The 16995-nt window shown below is 39.1% G+C and overlaps 1 protein-coding gene across 50 annotated transcripts in view; it reads right to left on the bottom strand.

Moving 5' to 3' along the window:
- LOC139964732 (uncharacterized) overlaps positions 1-16995 on the bottom strand; it is a 390976-nt gene that overhangs the window by 261344 nt on the left and 112637 nt on the right. For 46 of the 50 annotated variants that reach the window (XM_071966600.1, XM_071966625.1, XM_071966626.1 and 43 more), the window contains 16 exons: positions 16602-16901; positions 15457-15759; positions 14254-14553; positions 12414-12713; positions 11119-11418; positions 10432-10731; positions 7903-8205; positions 7021-7320; positions 6229-6528; positions 5109-5408; positions 4376-4675; positions 3944-4243; positions 3216-3515; positions 1991-2278; positions 1288-1587; positions 275-565 (listed from right to left, as the gene is read on the bottom strand). In XM_071966600.1, the coding sequence (XP_071822701.1) occupies positions 275-565; positions 1288-1587; positions 1991-2278; positions 3216-3515; positions 3944-4243; positions 4376-4675; positions 5109-5408; positions 6229-6528; positions 7021-7320; positions 7903-8205; positions 10432-10731; positions 11119-11418; positions 12414-12713; positions 14254-14553; positions 15457-15759; positions 16602-16901 (4785 nt within the window). The remainder of the gene's footprint in view (positions 1-274; positions 566-1287; positions 1588-1990; positions 2279-3215; positions 3516-3943; positions 4244-4375; positions 4676-5108; positions 5409-6228; positions 6529-7020; positions 7321-7902; positions 8206-10431; positions 10732-11118; positions 11419-12413; positions 12714-14253; positions 14554-15456; positions 15760-16601; positions 16902-16995) is intronic. The other 4 variants (XM_071966624.1, XM_071966620.1, XM_071966634.1 and 1 more) reach the window with 4 other exon arrangements.

Here is a 16995-nt window from a genome sequence, read left to right as displayed (position 1 = left end):
GGCCTTGCCATCCTCCCTCCACCAACCCCACCCCTCCCAAAGGAATAGAGTTCTTAAACTATTCCTTAAACAATGATCAATCTTGTACACATTAACAATAGTACCCATTCTAATTATCTCCCATCACCTCCCTCCACCCCCCCCCACAAATCTTTCCACCATGCCCTCCTCCAGCATGAGTGGGTGATAGGTACAAAACACATGGTTTGGAGGACCTCCCATGTCAAAGGTGACCTCAACTCTTATCATTAAATATTCACACAAGTACACTAACCTTCAATGTGGATTTTACAACTGGTTGTATCTTTACCCTGGGGATTCTGAGCTCTGCAAGAGTATGTCCCTGCATCTGTCTTTTTACTCTCCTGTATTCTCAGTAAACTGTCCCCATCCTCTCCCTGGATACTGTAAGGATGTTCATTTCTCAAGGGTCTGTTATCCTTGTACCAGTCCAAGGTGGGGGTCGGCTGGCCGATGGCGGAGCAGTTCAAGTTGATGGGGCTCCCTTGCGGAACTGATAATCTGGGTTCGAGTCCAACTGTAAACCTAGGTGGTATCTTCAATGCTATAAAGTAGATGAAAAATATCATGAATTTGAGAACATTTAGGAACTGCTTTGAAACACAAACACTTGAAAAACTTCCCAAGATAACATCCCTCTTGTCATCTTCCGATGCTTAGTTTATCCCATTTATACAATTAAAAACAAATCCAGCTCTTCCCAGTGATCACCTCTGTTGACATTCATAGAGTACAATTGTCACGACAACTTTAAAAACAGTATTTATCACTTCTGACTTCAATATACATTAAAATGATCAGTTGCATAATGCTTTATTAAATAAAAGTCTATGGTTTCCACAAAGAGCTGGAAATACATTCACTTAGGCAAGAAGGTTGTCTTTTCAACTATTATCACTTTCAAAAGTGGTATCAATACAGCTTAAAACATCTTATGTCATCATCTAAAGATAGAATTCGATTTTGATAAAATAATTACATTTGTAGTCTCTCTTTGTGACCAAACTTATGTCAGAAGTATATTTATATATAACAGTGTTACATCAAGTAAATTGGGCTAAGTGTGAATTTTTTTTCCCCTTTTGGAGGGAGGGGGGCATCATGGGCTTCAATTATATGGCATAGTTGTAACAAGACTTTATCTTAACACATGCATATAAATGCAATGGTGTTTTACTGAAGTTTTTGGAAATATTTTCACTTTTACTACTTTCTTATATGAACACCTTGTTACCTTATGCTACCACCCTAACCCCCTTTTCATACCTGATACTACAACCCTAGATCTGGAGACATCCTCCCCTACTGGGTTGACAGCGCGACACTGGTAGATACCCTGGTCCTCTTCAAAGCTTTCAGGTATCTTAAGTGCTGCTTCACCATTCTTGAAGGTCATTTGGAATGGTGCCTCATTGGTTAATGGTTTGTCGTCTTTGTACCATGCTGGCGTTGGAGCTGGGTGTCCTGTGAACCTACAGGCAAGCTCTATAGGACTTCCCACTGGTACATTGACCTCTGGCTTCAGCTGGGCAGTAAACCGAGGCTTTGTAGATGGTTTCTTGGGTGCTGTAGACACACGCAATGATTTATAATTAAAAAGTCATCTGGAAGGGCAAAACTAATTACTGGCTAGGGTAGACATTGGGACCATGCAAGTCCTATATGTAGCAACTGGGCCATCGACACGTTGGGGAACGGGTAATGTCTAGCTATAAAGTTTCTTTGACCTTTGATCAGACAATGATAAGAAAGCTCAATTACACTGAAATCGGTATTAACATGGTCAAGGCAAAAGTATTCCATTCCCACCAGTACACTGAAATTTACACAAGTTTATCTCAATATAGACCCCAAGCTACCTTGCAAACAGCCACTTATCAACAGATATGGTGATGCAGGGTAATTCCTCTGCCATGGCCCCCCCTCAAACCACCCCTCCCCATCCTCTATCTCACTCTCTCTCTCGTACCTAGTTGTTCAATTTGACCAGATGTAGAATCCTTCCCATGAACATTGGTGGCCTGGCAAGAATAAACGCCTTCATCTTTCTTATTGAATTCGGGCAGCTCCAAGATTGCTTCTCCGTCTTCAAATGACATTTGGTACGGTTGTTCGTTTCTGATCTGCATGCCGTCTTTGAACCATGTGATGAAAGGTGTCGGGTGGCCGACTACGTGGCACTGAAGGAACAGTGGTTCACCCTTTGGTAGGCTGATCTGTGGCTGAAGTCTGGTTACAAAGTTTGGTTTTGATGGGACTACAAAAAGCAAACATATAGAAACTTGTCAAGCACGAATCCATCAATCAATCAATCAATCAAAGAAATATTAAACAAAATATTAACTCCCAATGAGATACTTTAATAGAGGTTGGACCAGATTAAAATGATGTATATAATTTCCTGTGCCCACAGTATTCACCTCAATACATAAACCCTACAAACCATTAACACAGCTGATCCAAGATCCTAAATTAGTCAACTACACCCTCCCTAATCCATACCCCCTAATCTTAGAGGTTACATAAAGTAAGTCAAAGCTCATTTCTGTGGACAAAAACACTTTGTTAGCTAACAAAACATAAATATTTCAACTTGCAAATGAACTAACATTAGAGAAAATTAAATGAACTTACCCAGAAAACTCTACAAATAGAAGTAATTTATCTTTTAAGAAATATGTTTAAGAAGAGGAGAAACATTATAAGCATTTTTAACTTAATGCCACTCTAAGTTTGATTCCATCAAATCTAGCAGGGGCTTATGCAAAAGCTAATACTTACAATTCCAGTTACCCTTCAAGCTATAAAACATTTTACACTATGCCTGCTCATATCTTTTGGCACATTTTATTTTTCTGAAGCACAAGGATATTTCATTAGTAGCTACAAGGTGCTGAAGTTTGGAAGCAGTCCCTCTTTTCTTTAATGAGGTTCAAAGCAGTTGTTTTCTTTCAACAAGATTTCCATACCATGGAAGGTATCCCTGAGATTTCTTATTTTATAGTTGATGATCTACAGGTTAATTTCAGTCACGTAATGGACAAAATGACAAGCATGGCGTAGGATGGATTAGTATTTTTTTCAATTTTTTTTTCTATTCAAAAGCAGAGATATTTATTAAGTGAGTCATCTGTTGGTTGGTTGGTGAGAGAGAGGCAAATGTTATGTAATAAGATGAATAATTCTAGGGATACCTGCAATGTTGACATTACAGCTGGATGATTCATTTCCGTGAGGATTCGTAGCTAAACATGAATACATCCCTGCGTCTGCTTTGGTACATCTGGGGATCTTGAGGGTTGCTTCACCGTCCCGGTAGCCAACCTGTGCCTTTGGTTCATTCCTAATGGGGGTACCATTTCTGTACCATGTGATCTGAGGCGGAGGATGGGCTGTTACTTTGCATGAGAGTACCAATGGTTCATCCACGGGTACAGTGACCTGTGGTTCTAGACCCTCTGCGAAATGAGGCTTGCTGGGTGGTAACTCTGGTTCTAGATGATTGAATGATATGATGGCAGATGGCAGTTTTTAATTACAAACAGCTACAAAGCAGTGATTGATTGCATGAGGTTGTGAAAAGCACTTTGGATATTAAAGCAGAAATGGAGAGACTGGCAACGTATTCTGTGGATTCCTTTCACTCCTTTGTAAGAAATGCTCTTGTAAGTAGAAGAAACCAGCCATCTCAAGGTGATTTTAAGGACATTTTGTTTTTTATCCACTATCACTATCAAAAACTGAATTATTCAGTTATTTAAGCCAGATTGCAGAAAGCTTGGTCAAAACCACTCTAGAGAAGATTGAAAAGAAAGAAAGCTAAATTGTAAAAGCTGACAGGTGAAGAAATATAGAGAAGCCTTTGAGAGTTAACAGCACTAGCCACTGAGTGGAATTACATTAAATACAGCATGGCACCTACCAGCCACCGTTAAGTGACACTCTGTCACATCTTGGCCCATGTCATTGGTTGCTCTGCACGCGTAGGTGCCCTCATCGTCTGCTTGGCACTCCGGTATCCTTAACTTTGCTTCGTTGTTCCTGCACGTCACCTCGTACGGATATTCATTCCGTATCGGGACGTTGTCTTTCAGCCATGTGATCTTGGGAGGTGGGTAGGCATTGACCTTACAACTAAGGTCAGCAGATTCACCCTGTGGTACTGTCAATGAGGGTTCCATCTTTACAGAGAAGAAAGGCTTGGTCTTTGGTGGTTCAGGAGCTAAAAAAAAATAAACAACAACAAAATTAATAGGACATCCAAAACATCTGCCACCAGATAATTTCGTCCTTATCTTAAATTTATCAGATGGAGTTCCGGACAAACAACACTCAGATGATATATGGTACGTACCTGCACATGAAACGTTGCAGTTTGTGGTATCCTGACCAGATGGGTTACTTGCAACACAAGAGTACACCCCACCATCATCTTCCCTTGTTTGGGGTACCCTCAGGCACCCTTCACCATTTTTAAAGCTGATCTCATTGCTAGGTTCATTTTTCAGCGACACACCATCCTTGTACCATGTGATCTTCGGTACAGGATACCCTTCGACTTTAGTTTTCAGAATGAGAGGTTCACCGTGTGGCAGTTGGTTCTGAGGTGGTAGACGTGTCGTAAATCGTGGTTTTGATGGCGGTGGCTCAGGAGCTGTGAATAATTGAAAGATATTTCTATGAATAATATGTAGTATTAAAGTCTGTACAAATTTATCGCTTCATCGATTGCAGATTTGATATGTTGCAAACTGTTGAATTGAAAAGAATATAAATGAGAACTTAATAATACAAAAATAACCATACAACATACTACATTAGCAGTGAAAGTGAAGGATTAACAATAATCATGAGTGAGAAAACTGACAAGAAAAGAGCTACATGAAAAGAAACATGAAAAGATCAGAAGAGTAAGCTTCAAATAGTCCATCTTCCATGACAGCAGCTATTCACCCTTTTATGGAAGGTCATTGACAAGAACAGAATGACTCTTCGGGCCAAGATATCATCGAGAAACTTAAAATGACCAACAAGATCAACCACAAGGCACAAAAGATTAATTTTTATTTTCAGTAAACAAATCGCACCTGAGATGGTAACATTAGCACTGGTGGAATCCTGCCCGGATGGATTGGTAGCAAGACATGCATACACCCCACCATCATCTTGTTCAGACTTGGGTAGATGCAGGCTAACTGCACCACTTTTATTTGCCAACTGAAAGTCTGGTCCACTCTTAAGTGGGGTACCATCCTTGTACCAAGTGATCCTGGGAGGTGGGTAACCTGACACCTTAGCAGATAGATCTAGGTTGTCACCGTTTCTCAGGGACAACTCTGGTACCAATTTTGAGGTGAAATTTGGTTTGGACGGAGGTGGTTCCGGTGCTAAATAATGTGATTGAAAGGAAAGTGAACTGAGAAAGGTGTGGTAAAGGTAAGAGTGGTATAAACATAAAGATGTAGAGCTGTCATGCAATGTGTTGGTAAAAAGAAAAAAAAATGGTACCTCTTTAAACCTTTATTTGAAAAGAGTTTTTGTACCAGCAAAGGAGTCAAAGCTGTGACATCACAAATACAGGTCCACTCATAGAAGGATACCATCTTTGCAACAAGTCGTACAGGGGGGGGGGGGGGAAGAATCCAACCAACAATTCTCAGATCATTTATTTCCTTGCGACAGACCACTTTTTTTCTATTATAGAGTGGGGTTGTGTGTGAGTACCACCTGACCCATTCTATATCAGTAGTGCACAGAAACCTCTGCAAATCGGTTTATTTGCCTAGGTTTAATACATTGTAGCTAAGAGTAAGCTGTTTGGTGGGTCAGACGCTGATATTTACAAGATTTGCCTTTAATTGACAGAAACCAGATCCAATCCCACTACAATTTTATGACAGACTCAAATCCAAAATGCTTGAGTAATATATTCTCTGTAGTAAGACACTTCCTTTCATCAACATTATGTTAAATTGGTAAAGAGGATGAGTATCACGGATAAGTTTTATCAATTGCAAATGTAAAACGTAAAACTGACAGGGAAATCGGCAAAGAATGGGCTGTATAGGAATGAATTAAGTTGTGTGTAACAAATAACGATTTCCCAGTGAAAAACCCTTAAAAGCTCATGCAAACTTATTAAAACATGTATTTACACTAATATATCACTGCAATACGACATACAAAATGTCTTTAACAAACACGAACCTGCTACAATGACATTGGAGCTCTGTGATTCCTGTCCGGTTGGGTTAGATGCCAAACAAGAATAAGCACCACTATCTTCCTCGGTAGCATCTGGTACCCTAAGGGTGGACTCTCCACCCTTTGTGATGATCTCCACATTAGGGTTGTTCTTCAATGGTACTCCATCTTTGTACCAATTCAAGTTGGGTGGCGGGTACCCACCGACTTTGCATTTCAAGACTATGGGTTCACCGTGAGGTACAGCGAGCTCTGGTTCCAGTCTCGAGTTGAAATGAGGCTTTGATGGTGGAGGTTCAGTGGCTACAGTGAAAATGCAAAAACATTTGTCAAAATGAGTAAAGATTATAAAGCACAAACTGTAAAACAAAATGCGGAAGAAAGTTATGACACTGACAAGAGAAAGAGACTTTGAATTAATGAATTAACAGGAAATGCCTCAACAGTTCTTAATTAAGTAGAATTAATTTATTAACTTTTCTTGTAGTTTTTGGCTGGGATGGCCGGGTCAGTGGAAGGGCAGGCAATTAGAGGGTAGGGTAGAGGAACAGAAGGTAGGAGGCATCTAACCAAGACATGGACTTTTGCAAGGATATCAAATTATCAGAATCTTCTAAATAAAGATTAATAAACCCAACCTGTCCACTTCTTGTCTTGAACATAAAAACTCCAACATGGGAAGCTTTATAAAGTTTCTTCTATTTTCATTTACAGTTGTTCAAGTCAATCCAAATCCAATAATAAGCTTTTCCATAAAACTATGTATATGGACTTGGCAAGACTTTGTTTACACACCTGTGACAGCCAAGTTACAAGCTGTTTTGTCTTGCCCAGAGGGGTTAGCAGCCACACATGTGAATGTTCCACTGTCTGCCTCAGTGCTGGATGGTATCTGTAGGCAGTGCTCTCCACCCCGACTAGATATCTCATAGGGAGGTTCATTCCTCAAAGGAACACCATCCTTGTACCAAGCAGTCTTGGGAGGCGGGTAACCACCCACCTTACACTTCAACATGACAGGTTCTCCACTTAGGACTCCCAGTTCGGGTGAGAGGCGGGTGACGAACAGTGGCTTGGACGAGGGTGGTTCTAACGCTGTGAAGTCAAATAATAAAAGAATGTAATATTTCTATTCAACTGGTGAAATGTTCATATTATAGTCATATATTGTAAGCCCAAGATTATTCCACAGACCACAAATGTCTCATGGACAAATGATGAAGTTGATGTTAGGATAGGTGATATAATACTGAGCAATGTGAAATGATTAACAGTTATATACCAGTATTGCCCGTCACGCTTTCATATACTCATACGGATAGTGTTACAGTGTATTGGTTCTAAGGAATAGCAATCCATTGTAAATATTCCGGTTGGATTACAGTGCACAAATAAGTTACCCTTTCAACCTTCGGAAAAACATTTTCATAAAATATCAGCATTTTTCGCACAGTAACAACAGGTCAAAGGTTTCACAAAATGTTGGCATGTCAAAAGGTCCTAACAACCTAAACTCCAGAGTTCTGCCCTTAGCAACCTGTCCTTTACTATGTTATAAACTGTCACCATAAAATATCACTCAATTTTTCAACCTATCATGCAATAATCTCTTCGATCGCTTCAATTCAACTGTGGGCAACGAAAAAACCATGTTGTTCGTTAGTAAAGTGCACACACCTGCAACAGAAACGTTTGAGTTTGAGGACTCTTGTCCAGACGGATTGGATGCCAGACAAGAGTAGACGCCACTGTCATCCTCTGCCGTCTGAGGGACATGGAGGGTCGCTTCACCATTTTTGGTTTGTCCTATCACATACCGCGGTTCATTTTTCAAGGGTACACCGTCCTTGTACCATGTGACCTTTGGAGGTGGATACCCACTGACCTTACATTTGAGAAGCAGTGGCTCCTCTGGAGGAACTTTAAACTCGGGAGGTAGCTTAGAGGTGAAATGTGGTTTAGATGGTGGTGGTTCTGGTGCTATGAAAGATATATAAATGGGGTGGAAGGATATAAATGTGAAGGTTCATATGAATCTCAAGCAAAATGAAATTTATAAATGAAAGTAAATATATATATGAAAATAAATGAAATTGTTGAGATTACTATGACCTTATTAATGAGAGTGGAATATACCAAGTGAAGATGAAAATAAATGAATGAAATAAAGAATGATTGAAACAGATTAAATATTCCCTAAAATTTAGCAGAAGTTTCAAATCCTGATGATAGTTTCATGTCATAAAGTCATGAGATGAAATTCCTGTCTGGCAATCTTCTGGATATTCGATTAGCTCACATTTAGATAGCTTCCTAACTTTTTGTTGTGCACTAAACAGCAACACAATAAGGGGATAAAACACCTCTGACATAGCAATCTCTACATCATTAAAAGAAGTCAAACTTGTGAGAATCTCAAAATCCAACAGATATTCATTGAAAGAAAAGGCTAGATACATGCCAACATTCATACCCCATCTTCAACATGTACAAGATTTCCTGTAGGTCATGTAAGGCTTTTTAACCTTTCGGTGTGCACTTCCCTGGACATGGGAATAGTTTCAGCAGACTTTTGGGTGTTACATTTAAGTTAGATGTCTAGCATTTTGACCTGTTATGTTTAAACTTGCCATTGCCTCCTACATCCCTAGTATTCAAACTTGTCTGCTTAATGACCCCAATTTTCACGTTTGTCTTCTTGGGCAGATGCTGTGGCTTTGGGGAGGGGCTTATGGTGGAGGTATCCCCCTAGTTGGGAAGGGGGCTTACGGTGGAGGTGGTATACCCCTAGTTGGGAAGAGGTTTATGGTGGAGGTATCCCAATAGTTGGGAAGGGGTTTAAGGTGGAGATATTCCCCTAGTTGGGAAGGGTTTTATGGTGGAGGTATCCCAATAGTTGGGAAGGGGGCTATTGGTGGACGAGGTATCCCCCTAGTTGGAGAAATGTTTATATGATTAACAGTGTTTAGTTTTTTTTGTACTTATGTCAAACCGTTTTTCTACCTTCTTTTATTATTCAACACATATAGGCAATTTCTTTCTACTTCCAAATTTTTCGGCGACCCTTATTAGCATTGTGAATACCCACTTTGAATACCAGGGGTCTAATCACTGTCAACTGAACTGAACTTAACAAAGACATTAATTTGCAAAACAAATATGTAGAAGAAAAGTTCTTTAGAAAGGTAAACTATTATGATAATTTAGATATAAAGTTATAAGGTAATTTGTACACTAATAAATGATAAGACCAAGGTGCCACAGCAACTTTGGAACCAACGAATCATCCCTTTGAGCTTTGCTAGAAAAAACAAAAGATCTTGGGTCTATCTAATAAAAGATAAACAAAAGAACATGGGAAGCAAGCACCACACAACAAAAAGCCTCTGTGATTGTCATTTTTTATCTGTTTTCTCTCTTCTTGTGATTGGCAACAGCAAACACTGTAGAATTTCAAATCTTTTCCTTCTTCATGTCATTAACATTTTCCACCTCAAATCTAGAATTGAATAGTTGGAAAGACACGAAAATGCACACCATATCAAAGCCAAGCAATGTTTACATTTTAGGACAGAAATACTGTTTCTTAGATAATTACACAACATTTATAGTCATGCAGGGAAAGGTTGCAAACTCTTTTGCCATTTTCAAATACACACACAGAAAAAAAAAATCTTTTTTTACATGAAAATGTACGACTAACCACCTATAAAGACTTCCCTTTTTATCTGTTTTCTCATTTTTGTTTACTGAACGTCAAATCAAGTTAATATGCATTTAAGATAGCCCTGATCTATGAGAGCACTTCTTCCTGATGGAAATATTGTAGCTAGAACACAAAAAAGCCCAAAAATGAACAGTAAAATATGACATAAAGATTCCCTTTGCACTATTCAAATATTTCCCCTTTGTGTTTCATTTTGTATTTTCTTTCTGCACACATTTGTTTCTTTTTCTCTGGTCCTGTGTTCCCTCTTCCCTCCTCCTTTCTTCCATTTATTTTCTATACAGTAAACTGCTATAGCTCATATACCAAAATCCCATTATGATATTATCAAGGGCATTAAACCTATATCTAAGCTTCCTTCCTTCCTGTTTTTGTTGTTGTCCTTGTTTTTTGGTATTTTGTGGTAACACAGCAAAACAAAAGCCGAGGGTCATTTTGCATCTCGTCAAACCAAGGGTGGGTTTATCAGAGAGACAAACCTGAAACCATCACATTGGAGCTGGTGGACTCCTGCCCCGAAGAGTTGGTAGCCTGGCAGGAATAGACACCGCTATTCTCTTCCTGACTCTCGGGTACCATCAACGCTGCATCACCATCTCTGAACGTTATTTGGTACGGAGGTTCATTGGGGATCAAGGAACCGTCTTTGTACCAGGCTGCACGAGGCAACGGGTACCCTCCTACCTTACACTTCAGCGCTAACGGTTCCCCATCGGATATAACCACCTCTGGTGCCAGTTTCAAGGGGAAATGAGGCTTAGAAGGTGGAGGTTCCAAAGCTGACACACGAAGGATGGGGGCACAAAATTGTGATGAAAAGTATGTTTTGAAACTATATACAAGTAATTACTTACTACCTTTATGAAACAAAAGTGGTTATTACTATTTTTCTTGATAAGCAATAATCTTGTTGTTAGGTATACAATCATGAAAGCACCAACATATGACAAATAAACCAGAAAATATACCAAGGACACCAAACACTACAGAGTACCAATAAATGTTTGGAAGGAAGCTGCAGGGTGAAAAAAATGAGTGAATATGTGTGACACCTCTGTTGTCAAGGATCATCAATGTGACTAAAATAGTTAACGATCTTGATTCTCGAACAAAAATAAATAAAAATTCCAAAATATTAAAACAAACATTGATATTAGAATGCAGACCTGTGACAATGACACTACAACTGGTGGAATCTTGGCCAGATGGGTTCGACGCCAGGCAAGAGTAAACCCCGCCATCATCCTCAAAGCTCTCTGGGATTCGAAGCATCCCTTCTCCTTCTCTATTCTCAATTTGATAAGGTGGTTCGCTCGGCAACTGTTCAGAATCCTTAAACCAAGACAGTTTTGGGATGGGATAACCACCGACTTTACATCTAAGTACAACCGGTTCCCCACCGAGGACGTTCAGCTCCGGGGAGAGCCGGGTGACAAAGTGAGGTTTGGATGGTGGTGGTTCTGGGGCTAGAGGTGAGCAGGAAGTGGATGAAGAATACAAGGATGAAGATGGAGATGTAATAGGATGAGAAATGAGAGGATACAAACCTGTGATGTGATTGTTATTGTGAACTATAAGTGTAACAACCACCGGGATGATGAAAGAAAGTCTCGGAGTAATGACACTTTCTACCCTTCACCTGATCTTTAAAGATGCATGCAGCATTTTTCACTTTGTGATTCTACACCAGGCTTGTGTACTTCTTAATTAGTATTACGTTTCTCATACTTCTCGATAACCAATTACCAAGTCGGTAACGATCAAGTAAGTATCAATTAATTATAAATTAGTGGGTAATTTGGAACACAAATTTGATAATCAACATGTTTCTTTCAAATCTGACAGAAAACTTTTAACATTTGCTGTCGAGTTGTGATATTTAAATTTGTTTTGAAAGGATGAAATTTTTTTTCCCTTTTATATACTGCTGTCTTGAGATGTATCATATAGGTGCATTACACTACAAATACAATCAACTGATAACATGTGTTAGGTTTGATACCTTTCTTGAAGGCAAATGTCTCAATAATACTGTAAGCATCTCTAAATGAAATTATATGAGATATAAACATGGATTATAAATAACTGCATGAATGACAATGGTGAAGAACAGGGTTTTCTATAAATACAAGCAATAAACATATGAGAATATTTTAGAAGTCTGATCACCAAAATCCCTCCAGTCACTCCAATCCATTGCAAAATGTACCTAACCCATTCTTTTCAAAGTCAACCAGATTGTGCATTTCTGCTAAACATTGATGAATGGGGTCATCTAGTTTTTGTCTGTCTTGACAAGTGGGGATTCAGTGCTTGTTGTACTAACTTATTAGCACTTTTACACCTCTGGTGGAAAAGGAAAACAAAGGATACTTTGGTACTCTGCATAAAAGGTGGGGAACTCCCTCCTGTTACCATGGTTAATGTCAAATAAATCCAGTCCCACCATTTCCAATCTCACCTTTGACGACCACATTGGTCGTTGTAGTCTCCTGTCCCGAAGGATTTGCGGCCAAGCACGAATATACTCCACCGTCTTCAACGATGCTCTCGGGGATCTTGAAGGTGCATTCACCGTTTCTGTGGGTGATGTCATAAAGAGGCTCGCTCTTCAATGGTATACCATCTTTGTACCATGTGGGTTTAGGGGCTGGGTAACCTGCCACCTTACATCTCAGGAAGATTGGTTCTCCTGGAGGAAAGGAGAGGTTGGCTGCCAGCTTCAAGGTGAAATGAGGTTTGGATGGTGGTGGCTCTGGAGCTGTAACAAAATAGAAAGATAAATGAAAATATGACAATTAAAGCTGGAAGTTTAATGTGACTTACAAAATGCAAATATATTTTCTCGTTCAGTCACAATTGAACTCTCACGATCGCTTATAAGAAACCAATAAGGTCAAAGTAAATGTAGGACTGTGATTTGACCTCATGATAAAACATCTGATGAAACAATAGAGCTCACTTTCATCTGCCAAGGCAACCACTGAATGCATACAAATGGCCTGTCTTATGCTCACAACATAATTAACACTGATCATCCTTAGACAATCCTCATGTTTGTTAACAAATAAATTTTAATTAGGCAATAAGTAATAATCTTTTACATGTATTGTTTGGAAGGGGAACACAAACTAATTTTTCTCAAATTTTGTCATCAGTTGTGTTCCAATCTCAAAGAAAATGCATACAAATGGCCTGTCTTATGCTCACAACATAATTAATACTGATCATCCTTAGACAATCCTCATGTTTGTTAACAAATAAATTTTAATTAGGCAATAAGTAATAATCTTTTACATGTATTGTTTGGAAGGGGAACACAAACTAATTTTTCTCAAATTTTGTCATCAGTTGTGTTCCAATCTCAAAGAAAATGCATACAAATGGCCTGTCTTATGCTCACAGCATAATTAACACTGATCATCCTTAGACAATCCTCATGTTTGTTAACAAATAAATTTTAATTAGGCAATCAGTAATAATCTTTTACATGTATTGTTTGGAAGGGGAACACAAACTAATTTTTCTCAAATTTTGTCATCAGTTGTGTTCCAATCTCAAAGAAAACACCAATAACTTCCTGCACTGAAATTCATATTAAGTGTCTTACAGTTGCATAGAAGTGTGATAAAAGTGCAAAACATCACAATTTGACCAAAATATATTGCCTAGCTGTAATTTTCTTTGACTTAAGTCCCATTGTAGTGGTACCCTTCTGCATTGGTTATGGAAAGAAAAGGTTCCTAAAAACCTTTTCCAAGGCTTCAATCTGCAAGTATCACACTACATGGACATCAGAGGTTTGCTTATGAAACAATATAACGCTACCATAAATTTGTGCGATATTAAATAACTCCACAATTAGAAGCAAAGCAAGCTTTTCCCTGGTTATCCCTAGGACAACCAGGTCTTAGGCTACATTTGGTTGTCTGAAAAGCAAATATGGTTGTTGGAAAAAACTTCACCAAAACAACAAGTGACCAATATGTACACCGAGGGAAGACGTGAAGGTTTGGGGAATAGAAGGCCAGCTTTAGGCCGGTAAAACTCCCCTTCGGGTGGGTCGTAGGCCTACCACTATTGTTTTATTATTTCAGTATCTCCAAAGTGATGGAGGGTAATACCAATTTATCATTTATGGGGGGGGGGAGGCAGGGAATAGTTACAATGCAATCTAATGTTGATGTAAACAATGAGTCGTCCGCCAGGCGACCTCCAAAGCCTTAAGTGTAGCCCTATACCCACATAAATCTCTTTTATTACATAGAAATTTCATAATGCATCAACGTGGGAAAACAAACCTGCAACTGCAACATTACAGCTGGTCGAATCTTGACCAGTAGGGTTAGTGATGAGGCAGGAGTAAACCCCTCCATCATCCTCCTGAGCATCAGGAACCTTTAATTGGTTATCACCATTTCTACTGGTGATTTCACAATGGGGTTCATTCTTAAGTTGTACCCCATCCTTGTACCATGTGACCTTTGGAGGAGGGTACCCCTCCACCTTGCACTTGAGTACCAAAGGTTCTCCGTCTGGTAAACGCATCTCCGGTTCAAATCGAGATACGAAGCATGGTTTAGAGGGAGGAGGCTCGGCGGCTAAGAGGTGAAGGAAGATGCATGACAGATACATAGAAGGCAGAATACATAAAAGAGAGAAAATATCTACAAAAGATGAAAACTACAGTATAACAACTACATGCAAAGTATATATGGAGGTTGAATAATGAGTTTAAATGAACAAAAAGTGAAACCAAAAATAACCTTTAAAGTTCAGTGCTTTTAATAATATGTGATAAGTAGCGTCAAATTTAACATATATTTTAGTTCTTATGGGAAACTGTTCTCGTGATTACAAGTGATGAATAAATCCACTGTCTGGATTTTGATGTTGGCAGGATGTGAAAGCAAAATTAAAACAAAAGTTTCAGTGAGACAATTTTATATGGAAAAATTCAACATTTTGGAGTAAAAAACAATTTTTGGGGGATAAACAGAAAACATTGCTGTGAACCTTGTTTTCAACTTTAAAGAATGATCACAAGACAAAGGGTCTTCTTCAGAGTGAGACATGTTGCTACTGGAATCCAAATTAAATGTCAATATCAGATATGAAACAGAAAGGATATATAAATGATCTACATTAGTATGAGGTTAAATATTCTTTCCACAATAAGATGATATAGTGATACAATGAATAGTGATCATCGAAACAAGAGAGTTTGTTTTCTTGAATAAGCAACAGTAGTATTACTACTTTCTGGTTTCAAACTGCAATTTATGACCATCAGTATGAAAAGACTGGATTTTCAATTCTAAGACTGGAAAAAGCCAAGTTTTCTACATTCTTGGACGGGTGTGAATTCTAAACACTTCTGACAAAGGTTGCCTTAATGTACTGACGATTATCAAATCTCCACTGATCTTAACCCTATAGTACCACATTATCGATAAACAGACTGTGAGATCACAGTAGGATTAAATGCTCAAACATCAACACACCTGCCACAGATACATTGCAACTGGTAGAATCCTGTCCTGATGGATTTGAAGCCAAGCATGAATAAACACCGCCATCTACTTCATCAGCCTCTGGGACATGGAGAGAGGTGTCACCTGACCTGCTGGCACCAATCTCGTACGGTGCAGCATTCTGTAAGGGAGTACCATCTTTATACCATGTTGTCTTTGGTGGTGGATAACCAGAGGCTTTGCACTTGAGTAGCAAAGCTTCACCATTTTCGAGGCTGAGCTCGGGCTCCAATCGAGATAGGAAAAGTGGTTTGGAAGGTGGAGGTTCAGGTGCTGAAGAGAAGTGATCGATGTAAGAAGAGTATGATCGAGGAGGAAGCTATGTCAAGGGGAGCTTTTCCATGAAGTACAACGTGTGATGTCATCACCATAGAAACTATGCATATACTGGACAGATAACATTCACACAGAGAAATATATATAACTATATATAAATATAAAATATATAATACATATAGAAACAATTATAGATATAAATTTAACTGGACAAGATGTTTCAATTTATGAATTTTGACCTTATTTGCAGATTCTTCTGTATAAACAAACAATCAGGATACGTATACAGATTGATAGACAGACAGATAGATAGACAGACAGACAGACAGACAGACAGACAGACAGACAGAGTGATGATGCTCACTGAGACATTTTCACATCAGCAAATACAACAGGAAAATGTAATATACAAAGCTTTCCACACCTCATTGCAACACTACAGTCTCCTTACTCTTTGATTCCTAGAAACTGTGAATCTTTCATTTAGTTATCGGTTTTGGCGATAAAAGTTTGGCTCAAGACATAGCCCAGTCTGACCTACAATAATTATTGAGCAAAAAATCAACATGAAAGTGACACCATGAAATCTGAAAGTGACGTTGTATCACCATGGGTTGGATGTAGTGTTGAATGATTCAACATGCACAGGTCTGAGTATGGCTATACAGCTCATATGAACACGATGCAAATTCTATCAAGATAATGCTTGATTGAATGTTACCAAGGGTGACTATTTAGTCATGTCATGCAATATATGGTAAATTATTCAAAGGACTTCCCTAACCAAGGAACCACCTTTATATCACACCAAAGATAACATGCATGACTATTTCACAAACCTGCTATGGTCACATTGGACCTGGTTGTATCTTGCCCAGTAGGGTTGGTTGCCAAACAAGTGTACTCTCCACCATCCTCCTCTTCACACACTGGGATCTTCATCACCGATTCACCGCCCCTTGAGCTGATCTCGTACGGTTGTTCGTTCTTCAGAGGGACGCCGTCCTTGTACCAAGTCATCTTTGGGGGAGGGTACCCTCCCACCTTGCATTTGAGCTGCAAAGGTTCACCATTCGGCAAGTCCACCTCGGGCTCCAGGCGTGAAGTGAAGTGTGGTTTAGATGGAGGTGGTTCTGGTTCTGTGAGGGGTCAAACAGATTGAAAAAGAAATAATTAAAATTGGCCTAGGAAATCACCGGTGCATGCTAGGATGAATTGTTTCTGAAAGATTCC

Source organism: Apostichopus japonicus, chromosome 23 (genome assembly GCF_037975245.1).
Source record: "Apostichopus japonicus isolate 1M-3 chromosome 23, ASM3797524v1, whole genome shotgun sequence".
Lineage (NCBI taxonomy): Eukaryota > Metazoa > Echinodermata > Holothuroidea > Aspidochirotida > Stichopodidae > Apostichopus > Apostichopus japonicus.
The sequence above is the reverse complement of the archived record's forward strand: the minus strand, read 5'-3'. Positions and strand labels throughout refer to the sequence as shown.